This window comes from Sus scrofa, chromosome X (assembly GCF_000003025.6).
Source record: "Sus scrofa isolate TJ Tabasco breed Duroc chromosome X, Sscrofa11.1, whole genome shotgun sequence".
In the NCBI taxonomy this organism is placed as follows: Eukaryota; Metazoa; Chordata; class Mammalia; order Artiodactyla; family Suidae; genus Sus; species Sus scrofa.
Genome location: NC_010461.5, coordinates 15,172,805 through 15,192,836, shown reverse-complemented (window position 1 = coordinate 15,192,836; position 20,032 = coordinate 15,172,805). Strand labels below are relative to the sequence as shown.

General features: G+C 40.7%; 1 protein-coding gene across 8 annotated transcripts in view; it reads right to left on the bottom strand.

The window, feature by feature from the left end:
- PPEF1 (protein phosphatase with EF-hand domain 1) overlaps window positions 1–20,032 on the bottom strand; it is a 140,186-nt gene that overhangs the window by 58,579 nt on the left and 61,575 nt on the right. For all 8 annotated transcript variants that reach the window (XM_021080644.1, XM_021080646.1, XM_021080645.1 and 5 more), the window contains 3 exons: window positions 17,352–17,479; window positions 13,994–14,054; window positions 3,386–3,549 (listed from right to left, as the gene is read on the bottom strand). In XM_021080644.1, the coding sequence (XP_020936303.1) occupies window positions 3,386–3,549; window positions 13,994–14,054; window positions 17,352–17,479 (353 nt within the window). The remainder of the gene's footprint in view (window positions 1–3,385; window positions 3,550–13,993; window positions 14,055–17,351; window positions 17,480–20,032) is intronic.

The following is a 20,032-nucleotide window of genomic DNA, read 5'->3' as shown; positions in this document are numbered from 1 at the left end:
AATGTTCCGAGAGAAATGTATGGCTGTGAATGCCTACATTAAGAAACAAGATTTCAAATGAAAAGCCTAACTTAACACTTAAGGACCTAGAAAAAGAAGAGGAAATTAAAGTGAAAGCCAGCAGCAGAAGAAAATAAGGATTAGAGTGCAGATACATGAAATAACAAACAGGAAAACAATAGAGAGAATCAGCAAAACCAGCTTCATTCTTTGAAAAGAGCAACAAAATTTTACCTAGACTAACCAAGGGAAAAAAAAAAAAAAAAGAGAGAGAGAGAGAGAATGCAAATAACTAGAATCAGAAATGAAAATAGTGACATTACCACTGACCTAAAAGAAACAAAAAGAACTGGAAGAGAATATTATGAACAGCTGTATACTAACGAATTAGATAACTTAGATGAAATGGACAAATTCCTGGAAACACAGAAATTATCAAAACATATTCAAGAAGAAACAGGAAATCTCAACGGATCTAGAACAAGTAGAGACTGAATCAGTAATCATAAATTTCCTAACAAAGAAAAGTGCAAGATCAGACAGCTTCACTGGTGAGCTCTATGAAACATTTAAAGAAGTAACACCAATTCTTCTCAAACTCTTTCAAAAGAACAGAAGGAGACAAGTCCTAACTCATTCCATGAAGTCAGCACTTCCCTGATACCAAAGCCAACTAAAGATACCACAAGAAGAAGAAAAAGAAACCAATATCCTTTACAAATAAAATGGAAATATCCTCAACAAAATACCAACAAACCAACATGTTATACAGTAGAAAACTGACAGAACACTGTAAACCAGCTATAATGGAAAAAAATAAAAATCATTATATAGAAAATAAAATAAATTCTATACCATGACCAAGTAGAATTTATTCCAGGAACATAAGCATGGTTCAACCTAAGATAATCAATGTAACAACACATTAATAGAATGAAAGAAAAAACACACAATCATCTCAACTGATGCAGAAAAAGTATGTGACAAATTCCAACACCCTTTCATGATAAAGCCACTTAGAAAACTAGGAATAGAAGGAAACTTCCTCAACTTGACAAGTGGCGTTTATTTTAAATTCCACAACTAACATCAAACTCAATGATGAAAAGACTGAAAGCTTTCCTCCTAGGATCAAGAAGAAGAAAAGCATGCCCACTCTCACCACTGGTGTTCAACATTGTACTGGGACTCCTAGCCAGTGCAATTAGGCAACAAAACAAAAGAAAAAGGCATTTAAATCAGAAAGGAAGAAGTAAAACTCTCTTTATCCACACATGATATAATCCTGTATAGAGAGTATCCCAAAGAATACACACACACACACTACACACCTATTAGAGCTAATAAATGAGTTCAGGTAAGTTGCAGAGCAAGAGACCAACCTACAAAAATCAGTTGTGTTTCTATACACAAGCAATGAACAATGCAAAAGGGAATTAAGAAAGCAATTTCTTTTAAAATAGCAACCAAAAGAAAAAAAAATACCTAGGAATAAATTTAAGGTAGTAAAAGATTTGTACACTGAAAATTATAAAACTATAAAACATAGCTGAAAGAAATTAAAGAAGACAAATACATGAGAAAACATCACACATTTATGGATTAGAAGACAATATTGTCAAGAAGGCAATGCTACTCAAAGCAATTTACAGACTCAATCGCTACCAAAATCTCAATGTTATTTTTTGCAGAAATAGAAAGAAAAGTCAATCTTCAAATTCATTGCAAGGGATCCTAAATGCCAAAAAACACCACTGAAAAAGAAAAACAGGAGTTCCCGTTGTGGTGCAGTGGAAACGAATCCAACTACGAACCATGAGGTTGCGGGTCTGATCCCTGGCCTCGCTCAGTGGGTTAAAGATCCAGCGTTGCTGTGAGCTGTGTGGTGTAGGTCGCAGATGTGGCTCGGATCTGGTGCTGCTGTGGCTCTGGCGTAGGCCTGCAGCTACAGCTCTGATTGGACCCCTAGCCTGGGAACCTCCGGGTGCCGTGGGTGTGGCCCTAAAAAGGACAAAAGAAAAGAAAGAAAGAAAGAAAGAAAGAAAGAAAGAAAAAATCAAAACATTCACATTTCCTGATTTCAAAACTTACTACAAATATATAATACTCAAGACAATGTGGTACTGTAAGGACAGACACACACCAATGGAACGGAATAAATTCCAGAAATAAATCCATATATCTATAGCCTATTAATTTTTTTTACAAAGGTGCCAAAACCATTCAATTGGGAAAGAACAGACTCTTCAACAAAAGGTGCAGGGACAACTGCACAGCCACAGGCAAAGAATGAAGCTGGACCCCTACCTCATACCATATACAAGTGTTAACTGAAAATGGCCCATAGAGCTAAATTTAAGAGCTGGCTGCGGCACAGGCCAGCAGCTACAGCTCCAATCTGACCCCTAGCCTGGGGACTTCCATATACCATGGATGTGGCCCTAAAAAGACAAAAAAAAAAAAAAAAAGATACCACATCACACGCAACTAGCACGGCAATAATAAAAATAAAATAAACATAAAATAATAAGTATTGGCAAAAAATGTTGAGAAATTGGAACCCTCACACATTACTGGTAGAAATGTAAAATGGTGCGGCCACCACTGAAAACAGTTTAGCAGTTCCTCAAAAAAGTTTGAGCTGCCAGATGACCCAGCAACTCCACTCCTAGGTATAAACTCAAGAGAACTGAAAACGATATTCTTATAAAAACTTGTACATAAATGTTTGTGCAACATTGTTTATATCAGCCAAAAGGTAGAAAAAAATCCAAATGTTCATCCACGAATACATGGATGACCAAAATGTGGTATATTCACATAAGAGAATACTAGCCATAAAAATAAAGGAGTAATGAAACATGCTCTAAACCTTTAAAACATTATGCTAAAGGAAAGAAGTCACACACAAAAGGACAAATATCATATGATTCCATTTGTATGAACTACCCAGAATAGACAAATCCATAGAGGGAGAAGTAGAATAGTGGTTGCCGGGAGTTGGGGGGCACGGGGAATGATAATGGGTATGGCACCTCTTTTGGGGGTGAAGAAAATGTTCTGGAATCAGATATTAGTGGTGGTAGCACAATCTCGCAAATATACTAAATAGCGTTTTTAAATGGTGAGTTTTATGGTATTATTTGTATGGTATCTCAGAAAAAGAACAAGGAAAGACTGTGAGGCTGCTGATAGAAGGTTTCTGTGCACCTGCGGAGACCTCTCCTTAATGGGTCAAGCAAAGCAGAGGGCAGCTCTCACTTAATGCGAAGCTTTTTCCCAAGGGACTGCACTTCTGCTACAGTGTTTTCACCCATTCACTCAACAGATAGTCACTGAACACACGTTACATGCAAGAAGCAGGACAGGGTCTGCTTCCACTTGCCTGTTGTTGCTTGAAGGCCTCAATAAGTAGGTCGATATCCGTAAATGTGAGAGGAAACTGCAGCCGAGGACCGGAGTAGGAGTCCGGGACATCTATCAACCCCAAATAGTCCTGTCTATCCTTCTTGTCCTGGATGCTGCCACTGAAAAGTCGAGTTACTAATTCTGGAAACAGAATGAAGGGGGGGAGGGGAGGAATCAACATTTCACACGTAAAATGCAATAAATACCTTCTTGAATACCTAGCCTGTGTTAGGCATTGTGCTAAATGTTACGATCACCAAGATATCCCCCACATAACCAGGAGGAATGATTTCTTCGGCGATCAGTAGGCACGGTCACGTGAACCATCATTATCCCTTCCCGGGTGGACATTTTACCAAAACACTGAGATCATTGGCGGGGACAGGAAAGAGGAGCACAGGGAAAACTGGTCAGTTTGGGTGTTCTGCATTTTTTGCCCACTCTTATATCTCCGATTTTTACAAATAGAGCTGAAAACACATCAATGCATTGTATCTGGTTCAAACATCTGTGGATATTCTGGATCTACAGAAAATTAAATGGCGACGTTCAATTTTTCCCTGTTAAACACTTCCAATTTTACTCAGCTGTAACTGACTTGTTTCTCTCATCACATAAAAACACATTTTCTGACATGATTTTCTTTTTCTTCTTGGTAACAAAGCACATAAAGTTAGATGACCAGCCATAGGCAGAAACACCCAAAGGACCTCTCTCTCTCGTAGACACTGCTGTGTAACAGTTCACCTGCACTGCCCATTTCAGGGGCTGCTGAGACCCAGGATCCCTTTTTTGCTACAGTGCCCAGGAAACAGCCCAAGAACAGAAATCTGGCCAATTCCGGTGAAGAAAGACGAAAGGGGATGGGGCAGACTGATGGCAAAAGCGTCCCCACGTCTCTGACCCAACCTCCAGCCACGCTCTTTTTAATGTGATTTTGTAGCTACTCTCATCAAGAGTCTCTTTCCCCAGCCCTAGAAGCTGGGTTCCGTTTGTGACTTGAGTTGGACTAAAGGATGTGGTGGAAGTGTTAGATACCAGGTCCAAGCCAAGTCCTTAGGAGCCCTTGCATGCTTTCAGGCTCTCTCTTTTGAAACCGTGCCACTACCATGAATCCCAGGCGAGGCTACTGACAGCTCCAGGACCATGGGCGGCAGAGCTGAGTCACCCCAGCCAAGGCAGCGCTAGATCAGCCACCAGCCAGCACATGAGTGAACTCCAGCCAAGACCTGAAAAGCTGCCAAATCAAGCCTGCCAAGATCAGGAGAAGGGCTCAGCTTATCTGCAGACTTGTAAGCAAAAAGAAATGTTTATCACATGCTACTTACTGAGCTCCTGGGGTTCTTTAACACACAGTATTATTGCAATGACCGATAACTGATACAGAAGCTGAAGACACACTCTTCAGCTCACAAACAATGAACTGCCGCTAACCTCGTTAATCAAGTCTCTACATGTTTGGAAGGTACGATGCTAACAGATGTAGAGAGAGTACATTGTCTTTCATGATCCGGTTATGCTGAGGAATTATAGTTAAAAACTAGACACTTTTTCCTAAAGTCCTCATATTTGGTAATTGTAAAATGTTTTCTAAATTATTGTGTAACTCAATATTCTTTGGTGGTATTTGATGATGTTTTATGAGAAGTTAAGTTTAGGGGAGCTCCCATCGCGGCTCAGCAGTTAACGAACCCGACTGGTATCCATGAGGACGCAGGTTCCGTCCCTGGCCTCGCTCAGTGGGTTGGGGATCCAGCGTTGCTGTGAGCTGTGGTGTAGGTCACAGACGCGGCTCGGATCTGGTGTTGCGGTGGCTGTGGTGTCGGCTGGAGGCTAGAGCTCTGACTGGACCTGTAGCCTGGGAACCTTCATATGCTGCATGTTCGGCCCTAAAAAGACAAAAAAAAAAGAAGAAGAAGTTAAATTTAGGAGTAATAATGTCTGCCGTCAATGTGGTCCAGCAGAGGTTATTTCACTCATTTGGGTTTGGTATGAGATTTGAGAAAACGTAGTTATTTCAGTTCATGTTTGAAAACTAGAAGTGTAGACCATCTTCGTAAATTTCATCTTGGGTTCATTTCACAGGCAGTAAAGTTGAAATAGCCTTAACTATCATAATGATCATTTCTCCCTGGTAGTCATTCCTAGACATGCATCTTGCTTCAAAAAAACCTTTCCTCTTCCTAACTCTACACACTGAAAAATCAGGCTCCTCTTGGGAAAATGACAACAACAACAAACCAACAAATGGAACTAAAAACAAGCCCAACAGTTGCACTGTATCACCTGATAACTAACTTACTGAGTAATCTCAACTGGTGAGGGCTAAACAAGAACGGAGGTGCTTTTCCTGATCACTGCATTCACTAATGTTCCGTCAGCTCTCCCTTCCGCATCAGCTGACCACACATCAAGTCAACTCCATCAGTTCTCGTTATTAAAACTCAGTCTTGTTGCTTAAGACCATAATAAAAATATTCTTTTTCTTTCTTTATTTTTTTGGTCTTTCTCTCTTTTCAGGGCCGAACCCGCATCCCATGGAGGTTCCCAGGCTAGGGATCTAGCCAGAGCTGTAGCTGCCAGCCTGCACACCACAGCCATAGCAACACGGGATCCGAGCCACATCTACAAACCTACACCACAGCTCATGGCAACGCCAGATCCTTAACCCACTGAGCGAGGCCAGGGATCGAACCTGTGTCCTCATGGATGCCAGCCAGGTGTGTTAACCACTGAGCCATGAGGGGAAACTCCTCTTCTTCTTTTTAAAAAGTAAAAGGCCCAGTCTGACCCTTACTTCCAGACATCTGATGGATCCCCATTTCTTATAAGTTCAGTGATAAATATATGAAAAAGTGCCATTTCCCTAAATTAATTCTTCTCAAAACTACTCAATATGAAATACCAATAAACACCAAATCATAATCTTAGTGCTGGTCCTTAGCCACATGAAAAAGAATAAGATAGATTCTCTTCCTAATGTGGGTAGCTAATGCACGTCATATATAAAAATAATCAAAAGCTTTAATATTTCAAATGCAGGTACTGTCCTTGGAGGCTGTAACTATTATGACTACTACTAATAATTTAATGAATGCCAGTAATATAAGAATATTTGTGCAACATGTAATTAGAATTAATCCTTACCTATTTGGTCTACAATTCTGTCAGCATGAACCTAAAGTAATTAAATATAATAAAATCTCAAATTACAGCAGAACTATACCTTTACAAGTTGTTCTAAAGAAAACACCTCAAAACACCCCCTACACACTATCTTTTCTTTTAGCCAGTACTGACTCAAAATCTGAACAGGGAAAAAAATCTAAAGCCCATAATTTAAAAAAAAAACAAAAACAAAAACAAAAAAAACAATTTCTGCTTCTACCACCCACATGCCACTTTGACAACAAGTTCCAGATATTGCTGGAAAAAGAAAAGCACCAATTGAACCGTGTTTGTAGTTACTTCATTTCTTAACTATGAATCTGGACTAAAACCATGAGTGGCCATACAATAAATTCAGTTAAGTGCCAAAATTACACTTCATGAAATTCAACGCCTGTTCTTGATTTGTTTAAAAAACAGGAATGTAAGACTATCTCCTTAATATACTTTTCTAAAATTTAAATTAACAATAATGGTTTTCCCAATATACCATTAACGAAACAAGGATGCCCGCTTTCACTGTGTCATTTTAACACTGTCCTGTTATCTTCACCAAATATAATAAAACATGAAGCCAAAATAAGATAGCTATTAGATAGAAAGATATAAAGTAACTTGTGACCAGTGTGATTAAATATCTACTCTCAAGAAAACCAACTGAAAAACTTCCAGAATTGATAAGAGAATTAAAATACTACAGAGGCTAATCCACTAGTTGGAATCACAGCTTCACCACTGATAAGACCAGTAACCTTGGGAGATTACCTTACAAGCCTCAGTATTCGCATCCACAAAAGGGGAATGATAATAATACTAATTCTACTGGTTTGTCATGGAAACTACGTGAAATGATACATTTAAAACTCTTAAAAACATGCCACATGACATGTAATAAATATCAGCAGTAACAATAATAATAATCTTTTTTTTTTTTTTTTTTTTTTTTTTTTGCTTTTTAGGGCCTCACCCATGGCACATGGAGGTTCCCAAGCTAGGGGTCGAATCAGAGCTGTAGCCGCTGGCCTACACCACAGCCACAGCAATGCGGGCTCTGAGCCACATCTGCAACCTACACCACAGCTCACAGCAACGCCAGATCCTCAACCCATTGAGCGAGGCCAGGGATCAAACCCACAACCCCATGGTTCCTAGTCGGATTTATTTCCACTGCGCCACAACGGGAACTCCCAGTAATAATTATCATTATTTCATTAATGTCATTGTTTAATAGTAGCACGATACAAAATAAAAAGACATAAACCAAAAGCTTTACTAAATACTTCCAATAATCATTAGGTAGATACAGTGGAGAAAACATCCTATGCACCACAGCAACAAAAAAATATAAAATACTTGGCTTAAAAGGACATTCTGATTGATCTGGGAAGCAGAAAGAACTAAGTCAAAATAACACTTCCGCACACTCCATGCCACTCCCCACTTCCACCAGTCTCTGTTTAAACCTGCTGCTCTGTACAGCGCCTCTGGTTCTCCACCTGCGGAAGGAGGCTGATGTGAAAAAGCCGACTGGGGAATGGCTGTGTGGTTGTCATATGAACTGGCTGTGAGCAAGTGGCAGGACACACAGAGGAACTGCTTTCAGGTCACCTTTTACCTTCAGAATCCCCAGAAGGTCTCAACATACCCTGGGCCTCAGAGTTAAAACCATCTGTGCTCCAGTATCTGGAAATGTTAAGTGGCCTTCTGGTCCCTAAATACAACCTGCTTAAGGGTCACAGCCCTTCTGCCACATAGACCTAGGCAGAGGTTGTCTGGAGCCTTCCCACTGAAAAGAGCCATCAGAAAGCAACCGACAGGAATGTACAGCACAGTGACTCTGGCCAAGAGTACCCTATGGCATATTTGAAAGTTGCTAAGAGAGTACATTTTAAAAGCTCTCACCACACACACCCAAAATTTTAACTGTGAACGGATACATGTGTTAACTAACCTTTTTGGGGTGGTCATTTTGCAATAAATACACATATGAAATCATTTTGTTGTACACCTTAAACTTAGATAATGTTATATGTTAATTACATTTTAAATAAGCTGGAAAAATTTTTAAAGTGAAATCAACAAAAGCAATAACCCATAAATTCCTTTTTCTGATACATATAATAACTAAATCAGTATGATTCTAGGACTCTATAACAGAGAGATGTATAATAGAATATATAGCCCAGAAACACACCCTATCTCACATTTTTTAAAAATATATCATGAAGGAGGCACTACCCATCAGGATAAAACCATACACAATGAAATAAATGCTGTGGGAAAAGTTAGTTAACTACTTGGACATTTTCTTTGGGAAATGAAACTGTGACATGTCATTTGTGAAATTATTGTGAAATCGTTCTCAACCACTATGCACGAAAATTTTTCAGTTTACTATAAAAATTCAAAATGTATGAAATGCTAAAAATCTAAAAGTCAAATCATTAAAAAAATATAGAAAAACAAGAATAGTAATCCACATTTAAAGGTTGAAAAGTAGGATGTTCCCATCATGGCACAGCAGAAACGAATCTGGCTGGTGTCCATGAGGTTGTGGGTTCGATCCCTGGCCTCACTTAGTGGGTTAAGGATCCAGCGTTGCTGTGAGCTGTGGTGTTGGTTGCAGATGCGGCTCAGATCCTGCATTGCTGTGGCTGTGATGTAGGCCAGCGGCTGCAGCTCTGATTCGACCCCTAGCCTTGGAACTTCCATATGCCTTCCGTGCGGCCCTAAAAAAAGCAAAAAACAAATAAACAAACAAAAAAAAAGTTTAAACGTAAAATGATTCACAAAGATATTTAGGCTTGAAAAGAAAGATATTTTATATAATTAACGGATGAAAATGCCCTAAACCTGACCAAAAATACCTACTTAGATTTAACAGAAGCTTAGCAAACCCCACACAGGATAAATAAAAATGAAAACTCCATCAAGGTATTTTGTGGTTAAAACCCTATTTTCCAATGTCGCTTAGGTTAGTTTGTTTCTTCTCCACCTCCTTCAGGTGACTGTTACTCATTTGTAATACAGTTAAGTTCATTTGTCACAGTGTGTATCCTATTTTGAAATCACATTCTCTGTCTTCCTGCATTTAACTATTTTTCTTAGGGATGTGACACATTATCATGGCTCTAGGAGTCAGAACTACAAAAAGGTATTCTCATAGAAGGGCCACTCTCCGATCATCCCTCCTACCCAATCCCCATTCTCCAATCTTTCATTTGTTTTTCTTAATGATCTTTGAGATTTTTTTTTTTTAATTTGTTTGGCCACACCCATGGCATGTGGAAGTTCCCAGGCCAGGAATAGAACCCATGTCACAGCAGTGACCTGGGCCACAGGAGTGACAATGCTGGATCCTTAACCACTAGGCCACTGGTCTCCTATTCTTTCTGTTCTTCTCCCACCCATATCTCCATTCTCTGTAAGTAAACAATGCCGAAGTTCCTGTCGTGGCTCAGTGGTTAACGAATCCGACTAGGAACCATGAGGTTGCGGGTTCAGTCCCTGCCCTTGCTCAGTGGGTTAACGATCTGGCGTTGCCGTGAGCTGTGGTGTGTGGTGTTGATCACAGACGCGGCTCAGATCCTGCGTTGCTGTGGCTCTGGCGTAGGCCGGTGGCTACAGCTCCGATTAGACCCCTAGCCTGGGAACCTCCATATGCCATGGGAAGCGGCCCAAGAAAAGGCAAAAAAAAAAAAAAAAACAATGCCATTAGTTTCTCATTTATCCTGCAGGTTTCTCCTGTTTTTATTTTTGCACAGATGAGCATGCATACACACACACACACACACACACACACACAGATTTCTTAAGCAGGATACAAAATGTACTAACCATAAAAGAAAAAACTGTACTATATTAAAATTAAAAATGTCTATTTAGAAGCTCCCGATGTGGCTCAGTGGGTTATGAACCTGACTAGTATCCTTGAAGACAAAGGTTCGATCCCCAGCCTCGCTCAGTGGGTTAAGGATTCGGCATTGCCAATAGCTGTGGTGTAGGCTTGGATCCTGCATTGCTATGGCTGTGGTATAGGCTGGCAGCTGCAGGTCCAATTCGACCCCTAGCTTGGGAACTTCCATATGCCGTGGGTGCAGCCATAACAAAGCTAAATAAATAAACAAACAAACAAACAAACAAATGGCTATTTATCAAAAGATACCATTTAAAGATTAAAGACTGGGGAGATGGATAAAAGGCAAAGATTAGGAGCATATATTTGCAAAAAATTTATCTAACATGGATTCACATTCCCATATTTAGAATACTTAGAGAACTCTTACAAACTGCTAAGAAAAAGGCAGATAACCCAGTAGAAAAATGGACTAAAGGAGTTCCTGTCATGGCGCAGTGGAAACAAATCCAACTAGGAACCATGAGGTTGAGGGTTCGATCCCTGGCCTCGCTCAGTGGGTTAGGGATCTGGCATTGCCATGGGCTGTGGTATAGGTCGCAGACAGCTCAGATCTGGCATTGCTGTGGCTGTGGTGTAGGCCGGCGGCTACAGCTCCCATTCGACCCCTAGCCTGGGAACCTCTGTATGCTATGCGTGTGGCCCAAAAAGACAAAAGACAAAAAAAAAAAAAAAAAATATATATATATATATATATATATATATATATATATATATAGACTAAAGACCCAAAGAGGTACTTTGCCAAATGGGATGACCACATAACTGCTAAACATTCCAACAGTTGAGCAATTTCTCACCAGGGAAATGGAAATTACAGCAGAAATGTGGTATCATCGTGTACTCACCAAAATGGCTAACATGAAAAGGACTGACAATTCTGAGTATCAGAGGGGATTGGGAACAACCAGCACACTCACTCTGTTGGCAGGATAACTTAGTACAACAATTTAGTAAAACTGTTTAGCAGTATCTAATAAAGCTGAATATATATATATGCACTCCCTCTAACCCCAAACTTCCTTTCCTGGGTTGTGGTGTATCTTCACAATAACAGCCCACAATGAATAATACCTCCTCATGTTCATATCCCTTTACAAAATAATACTGCTACTGCTCCCTGCAAGAGACTGATCTTTCATAGCCCCTTTGAATCTGCAGCTAGCCTTGTGAGCTGCTTAGACCCAAAGAATACGGCAGAACTGATTTTGTCTGAGTCCTAGAGCAGAGGGCTAAAGAGGCCTTGTGGCTTCTGTCTTTGCCCTCTTGGGATCCAGCTGCCATGTAAAGAAGTCTAGAATATCCTGTTGGACAGAGATGTTGTATGCAACATCATAAGAACTGAGGTGTCCAAGTTCATGGCCAATGCCACAGTCCCAAACACAGGAGTAAAACCATCTGGACCTCCCCTCCAGCCTAGCGGGCTAAGTGAGTCCAACTGACACAACATCCAACAGAGATAAGCCATCCCTCCTGAGCTTAGTTCAAATGCCTGACCCACAGAATCACAGGCAATAAAATGGCTGTTGTTTCTAAGCACTAAATTTTCGGGTGGTTTGTTATACAGTAATAGATATTTGAAAATTAATATATATAAAACCAAAGAATATATATGTTCACTAAAAAGGACAGGTACAAGAATGTATATAGCAGTATCATTTAAATTACATAACTGAAATGTCCATAAACAAGAGAATGGATAGACTTTAGTATATCCATAAAATGGAATATTATTCAGCAGTAAGAATGACCAAATGAATGACTTTCACAAATACAATGTTGAGTAAAAGAAACAAGACCTAAAACTCTATGCTTCCATTTATACAGAGAAGTTCAAAAACGAGCAAAACGAACCTAGAAGGTAAGGAGTCAGGAAAGTAGTGATGGGGGTGTGGGGATTGGGTAGTGACTGGAGAGGGACAGGAAGGGGGCTGCTGTGGCCCTGATAGTATTTTTTATTTCTTGTTTTGGGTGAAGGTTATGAGACTGTTTACTCTGAGAAAATTTATTAAGTCATATACTTATCGTTTGTGTACTTTTCTTCTGGAAAAGTTAACATAAGAAGATTAAGCCACTGTCCCCTTCTTTGATAAAATTTTAAAAATACTTTTAAATCAGAGTTCCCCTCGTGACTCAGTGGTTAATGAACCTGACTAGGATCCATGATGACAAGGGTTTGATCCCTGGGCTTGCTCACTAGGTTAAGGATCCTGTGTGGCTGTGGCTGTGATGTAGGCCGGCAGCTGTAGCTCCGATTGGACCCCTAGCCTGGGAACCTTCATAGGCCGTGGGTACAACCATAAAAAGGCAAAAAAAAAAAAAAAAAAAAAAATATATATATATATATATATACACCTTTAAATCACTTGCAGAAAATTTTAATGCAGATTTTTAAAAATACAGAGCCTGAGTAAATATGGAACCCAGCCATCTATAGCTGTGAATCTCCATAAGTGATTCTGATGCATAGCCCAGAATAAAATATTAGGTCATTAGCAGAAAGAATGCTGTTTCATTTCATCATTATTATATTTCCTCTCAGAAATACTTTTGCCAAAGAACATGAAGCACAAACAACCGTCTTCAAATTGTAATTATCTAAAAGGAAAAAAATGGCAAAATACCCACTTCCACCCACTCCCCGCTCCTGAGGTCTGGTTATTCCACCATTCAGAAAGCTTCTACAGATTATTAAATGTTTTAATTAGTTTCATACATATGCACTTAGCTCAAAGCATACCATTAAAACACTACTCTTTTGTCACTTTGAAGGATGCTCACTAGATTAAAAGATACTCTTAGATGCCATACACATTTTTACCTAGAGCAAAAAATGTGAGGCCCAAATAAAAGAAAAATGAGTTTTTAAGTCAAGGGTCTGCCTTGACGTTAACAAGAGGCAGATCTTAATCTGCAAGAGAAATACATGACTTGTGAATAAACTATAATTTTATGTTTTAATAAGCATACTTTTAAAATAACTTTGAACCACACCTATATTGTCCATATCTGAAATGATTTATTTAGTCATTTCAGAATGACTACATAAATGATAGACAGACAGACAGAGGCAGCTATGCAGAAAACAGAGACATATGCGACCAACTGTGTTTAATCCATTTCCCCTCAGCTCAGTTTCACGAAATAGTCAAGATATTTTCATCTCTCAGCAGCAAAATTCCATGGATAAAAAATAAGATCCTCTCTACTAAGCTACTATTGTACATCAGCAGATTGTGGTTCAGAGAAGGCATTCAACAAACTAATGCAGAATGAAATCTAATTCAGTTTTGTGAAACTAGAAAAATTAAACAGTCAATTCAGCTGACACCAATCAGAGGAAAAAAGCCAGTTGAACTGATTTCACCAGTTGTTTGGTGCCACAGAGACAAGACAGATGGGGGTCTTTTGAATTTTTTAGTGTTCTCCCATCTTTGGAGTTTATATTCCTTGATGAGACAATTCAACATTTAAGAACTGCTTTTCAAACTTTTTACTTACCTCGATCTTTCTCATGTACATGTGTGTAGTTTTCCAACATGAAGGAGAAGAAGTTGGATAGCTGGACAAAATAAAAACACATTGATCAATTAATGAACCCCAAACAGCCACTGTGGCAAACACTGTTGGTGTCCCATGCAAGGTCCCTTTCCTCTTCTGAGGTTCTCATTTCCCAGCTGCCACAGATGCTAATGGGTCCCGCTTCTACCTGCCCTCCTCCCCCCCAGGACTGCCCTTGGCAGGTGGGCAGCACCTCCCCAGAGTGGCTTAGAATATCAGATATCCCCCCTCCTGGGGAGCTGCCAACAGAAAGAGACCAACTGAAGTAAGGATATCAGAGCCCACCCCTCTCTCCCCTGCCACTAGACGGGACAAACTGGGACTCATTCCATACTTCTGAGATCCCAGTGGGATCAGGCCGAGGGCAGACTTCTCCAGAAAATATATTTTGGCCTAGCTTCTTCCCCTGTCCTATCTTGCTTTCCTTGCCCCCTTACAGGTTTTTCCTAGAATACTCTCTCAGGAAGTTAGTTACACCAGAAGCCCCATCTTAGACTCTGCTTCTAGGAAACCAACTTCAGACAGCTACTCGTTTTTTTCGCTATGATCTCTTCTACTCCTTTTGGTGGGGAGAATAAGTGATGTTCTTTTTTGTCTTTTTAGGGTGGCACCTGTGGCATATGGAGGTTCCCAGGCTAGAGTTCGAATCGGAACTGTAGCCACTGTCCCACGCCATGGCACAGCAATGCCAGATCCAAGCCGCATCTGCAACCTACACCACAGCTCGGGGCAACGCCAGCATGTCTACCGCATAAGTAACTTCTCCAAGTCCTGCCTCCCATGAAGAATGAACGCTAAGGAACCTTATTAATCTGGGAGTAGCTCCAGAAGTGGAGGGAAGGAAGACTTTCCATACAAATATCAAAAGTATGATGTTAATGCTGTTGATGGATCTGTCGATTGAGTGAAGAGAAATCACAGTACGACACCACTTCGCACACAGTAGGACAGCTATCATCAAAAAGGCAAATAATAACAAGTGCTGGCAAAAGTGTGGCCAAACTGAAGCCCTGATACACTGCTAGTGGGAATGTAAAATGGCATAGCTGCTTTGGAAAATAGTTTAGCAATACTCAAAAAGTGACACACAGAGTTACCAGATGACCCAGCAATGCCATTCCTAGGTAAATACTCGAGAGAACTGAAGACTTACGTCCACAGAAAAAAAACTGCACACAAATATTCACAGCAGCATTATTCATAACAGCCAAAAAGGGGGAAAAATCCAAATGATCTAGCCACTGAGGAATACATAAACAAAATGGGCAACATCTCTACAATGGAATAATATTCAGCAACAAAGAATGAAGCACTGATACATGCCACGACACTGATGAACCTTGAAGACATGATGCTAAGTCAAAGAAGCCAGACACAAAGGATCACATACTGTGTGACTCCAATTATACGAAACAGCCAGAAAAGGCAAACTCATAAAGACGGAAAACAGGTTAGTAGTTACAAGGAGCTGGGCAGGTGGTGGGAATGGGGAGTGACTGCTGATGAGTACAGAGGGTTTTTTGGGGGGGCAGGAGGTAAAAATGTTCTAAAACTTATTGTGGTGAAGACAACACAACTCTGTGAATAGAGTAAAGGCCATTGAATTTTCCACTTTAAATGGATGAAACGTATCTCAACAAAATTGTTATTTTCCTATAAACTCAGTATTAAAGAAGGAATGTTTATATACAAACACACCAAAAGGTTTATATATAAGGCCGATCAAATTGAGAGCTCTCCCTCCCTTCATCGCCATCATTATATTCAACAGGGCTTAAAAGGACAGTCAACACTGCGGACTCCTAAGGGAATACCCGACTGAATCACACTGTACAATTTTTATAGCAACCAAGAATAAATCCAGAAATTTATTACATTTGGAAATCTTCTTAATTATTTTTAAAAGATTATTATGTGATAAATAAATTTATAGATAAATATGTGATTGTTGAAAACTACAAACCATACAGAATGAAAATGAGAAGTCCCCTCCAACCCACTTTCACGCACCAATACTCCCACCGTCCCCAGAAACAACCACAACAGGGGAGTTCCCTTCACGGCTCAGCAGTTAACGAACCCAACCAGGATCCGTGAGGATGAGAGTTTGATCCCTGGCCTTACTCAGTGGGTTAAGGATCTGGTGTTGCCGTGAGCTGTGGTGTAGGTCGCAGACTCGGCTCAGATCCTGCGTTGCTGTGGCTGTGACGTAGGCTGACAGCTGTACCTCCGATTCGACCCCTAGCCTGGGAACTTCCATGTGCCTCAGGCGTGACCCCAAAAAGCAAACAAAACAAAACAAAACAAACATAATAAATACTTTGTTTTGTATTTTTTTCTAGACTTTCAGTGTACGTTTCATTTTCTTTCACGTGTATGGGATAAAATTCTTCATACTGTTCAACAAGTTGATTTTTTTTCCATTGACAATTATACTGCAAATCTAAGATTTTTTTTTATTGTTAAAAGTAAATTTTTTCTATCAATAAGCATTAAAACTGGATTTACTTATGCTTTTGCAAGCCTGAAAAAGTCCTTCCTCACCCATCTATATTTTCATCTAGAATTTTCATGTGTTTCTTCCCAGGAAATTCTTCAATTTATTTAACTCCTTAAAGAGTATTTTTTCCTTCATAAAACAACAACTTCACTTCCTATTAGGGCACATAATGAGAAATAGAATAAAATCATATCCATTTTGTATTAGTTAACTAGACATCTGGCAGCACTCCTTTTTTTTTTTTTTGGCTGTACCCACAGCATGCAGAAGTTCTCCAGCCAGGGATCAAACCCGCGCCACAGCTGCAGCCCAAGCCACAGCAGTGACAACACCGGATCCTTAACCCACTGAGTGCCTTGCAACCCCATTAAAAACATTATCTTCAGAACTGAAAAACACCACCCTCTTCCTAAATCATACTTTCTAAATAGCTAGTTCCAAAATAATGTCACCGTAGCTCTGTAAAAGCCTTTCACCAAGGTTCCTCAGCTTAAAATGGACCCAAACTTTCATTCTTACATTAACAAGGGGCAGAAAGAAGCCTTTTACCAAAAGAAGAGACAAGCTTTCAGGAGTTCTTGTCATAGCTCAGCAATAACAAACCTGACTAGGAACCATGATGATGCAGGTTCGATCCCTGGCCCTGCTCAGTGTGTTAAGGATCCGGCATTGCCATGAGCTGTGGTGTAGGTGGCAGGTGCAGATCAGATCTGGCATTGCTATAGATTTCATACACCACAAAGCAAAAAAAAAAAAACAAAAAAGAAGAAGAAGAAGAGACGAGCTTTCAAAACAGACCTGCAATTGGCCTTGTTCATCAGCATATTCGATGGACTGGAAGATGGTGAGGGCATAGCGTTGTCTGGCCTTCAGCCGAGCACTGTAACCTCGATACCAGTTCTGGATGACCAATGCGGCTTTTAGAGCTGCAGAACCCACAGGATATGAAAAAAAAAAAGAAAAACAGTTACTAGGTTGCTATGGGGGGCGTGGGGGTAGAGGGGAGGTAGGTGCTTCATAAAAAAAACAGCCCAACTGGATTCTTAGGTACTAAGAACAGAAAAACTACAGACAATGAAATTTACTTTTATGTTTTTATAAAATGTCCTCAAGACTCAAATACTCAGAGAATAGTCATGATATAGCCATTAAGAATAGAATTCTTAGGAATTCTCTGGTGGCACAGGAGGTTAAGGATCTGGAAGAGTCAAATTTTCAGAGTCTGAATTTGAATTCCAGCACTGCTGATTAATGTCTATGCGATTTAGGGGAAGTTATTAAATCGCTGAAAGCCTCCGCTTCCTCATCTGAAAAATAGGGATGGTAACAGTAGCTTCCTCTGGCGCTACTTATGCATAGGATTGTGTCTGCCCTACAAAGCAGCAATTCCATTCTTCACAGATACCCCAAAGCAATTCTCATACAGTCCATAAGGGAGACACATGGGGATACACTGTCTCTTTATTTGCCACAGTAGGGAGTTTGACACCGATGCACCTTGGCTGTCCACCACTAGGAAGAAGCTGTAACTGCAGGGGGTGCACACTAGGGAGTGTTACGCCACAAGTGGAAGCAATCTATAGTAACACGGGTGGGTCTTAAAAATCTAGTGCTTCAGTTAGAACAGTTACGGAAAAATTAGAATGAAATATAACGCTACCATTTTACATAAATTTAAAATACATACCGACTTGGAACCATGATATACATTTCATAAGACTAGACAGAAAGGAAGGAGTTCCCTCGTGGTTCAGTGGGTTAAGGATCCAGCACTGTCACTGCTGTGGCTCTGGTTACAGCTGTGGCGTGGGTTTAATTCATGGCCTGGGAACTTCCGCATACTGCAGGTGTGGCCAAAAACATTTAGAAAGGAAAAGAAATTAAAAATAATAGATTGGTTATTTATGGGGGGGGTGAATGAATGAGCACAGAGTATATGGATAAAAGGGACTAAGCTAATGAACCAACTATCATAAGAAAGGGTCTTACGCAGACCAATGAGGACAACGTACAACGTACTGAGCATTATGACTCACTCCTCCTTCGGCACCTGTGACTCACATGATAAAAGACAGATGAATAAGTGAACACACCTCACTCCTTCAGAGAGTTACTATGAGGACGAAATGAGAAGGTGAAGAGTTCTGCCCAATGCCCTGTGTAAAACACTTGTTAAATAAACGGCAATGACACTGCCAAGTGTTGTCTTGTTTGTGGATTCTTCAGGCACACGGACTCTCTTCTGGGGCTGGGAGCCTTTGAACCATCCTGTAGCTTCATAGGTTTTTGCTTGTTTCTTTCTTTCTTTTTCAGCTGCACTCGCAGCATATGGAAGTTCCCGGGCCAGGGATGGAATCTGAACACAACTGCAACCTACACCACAGCTGCGGCCACACCAGATCCTTAACTCACTGCACTGGGTCGGGGATCAAAATCGAGCCACCAGAGACAATGCGAGATCCTTAACTCACTGAGTCACAGTGGGAACTCCAGGTAGCTTTATAGTTTTTTTGTTTTTTTTTTTTTTTGTCTTTTTGCCATTTCTTGGGCCGCTCCCGTAGCATATGGAGGTTCCCAGGCTAGGGGTCGAATCGGAGCTGTAGCCACCAGCCTACACCACAGCCACAGCAACTCGGGATCCGAGTCGCGTCTGCGACCTACACCACAGCTCAGGGCAACGCCGGATCGTTAACCCACTGAGCAAGGCCAGGGATTGAACCCGCAACCTCATGGTTCCTAGTCGGATTCGTTAACCACTGCACCACAACGGGAACTCCCAGGTAGCTTTATAGTTTTGAAGAAAGAGATCAGGTGAGAGAGAATGCGACTTAGTCTCTTACGCCTTCCTCAACTTGGAGAGTGATGAATGATCGACACCAGTTGGCTCCTTTTATTCATGCTAAAATTCTTCCAGTTAGCACATAAAAATTAAGCGTTGACTGTAATAAGAACAATCTGAGTTCCGAAAGCAGGACTCCAGCCTCTGGTCCCAGAACCCTCAGTTTAGTACTGCTGTGGCGCGGTGTGTATACTGCTAGTCATCTCAGAGTGTTTGTTTATGAGCTTCTCTTGGGCTCTAGGGTTCCACAGACACTCCCTGCATTATTCAGCTTCCAGAAAACCCCAGGAAATAGGCCTAAGATCAAGTATCATTAATGTTATGGGGAAAAGAAATCGAGTGACGTTCGGTATCACAAGGCAAATAATTGGTAGCACCACATCTGAAACCTCAAATGTTCCCATCCTATCATGCAGCGGAGCCCAGGCGCACCTGAGAGGTCTGTTCTGCGGGACAGTCACTGTCATGACCAAGCCACCCTCACCTTGGGGGCTCTCTGTTCAACAAGCACAATGGAACTGTTCCAGGGCTGTTTACCGAGCACTTCCTGGGGGGTCAGGCAATGGATTCATCTCTGCAGTACTTGCCACACTGGGAAGCTGGGAGAGACTAGCTTATTGAAAAGCACTTGGTCAGTAAA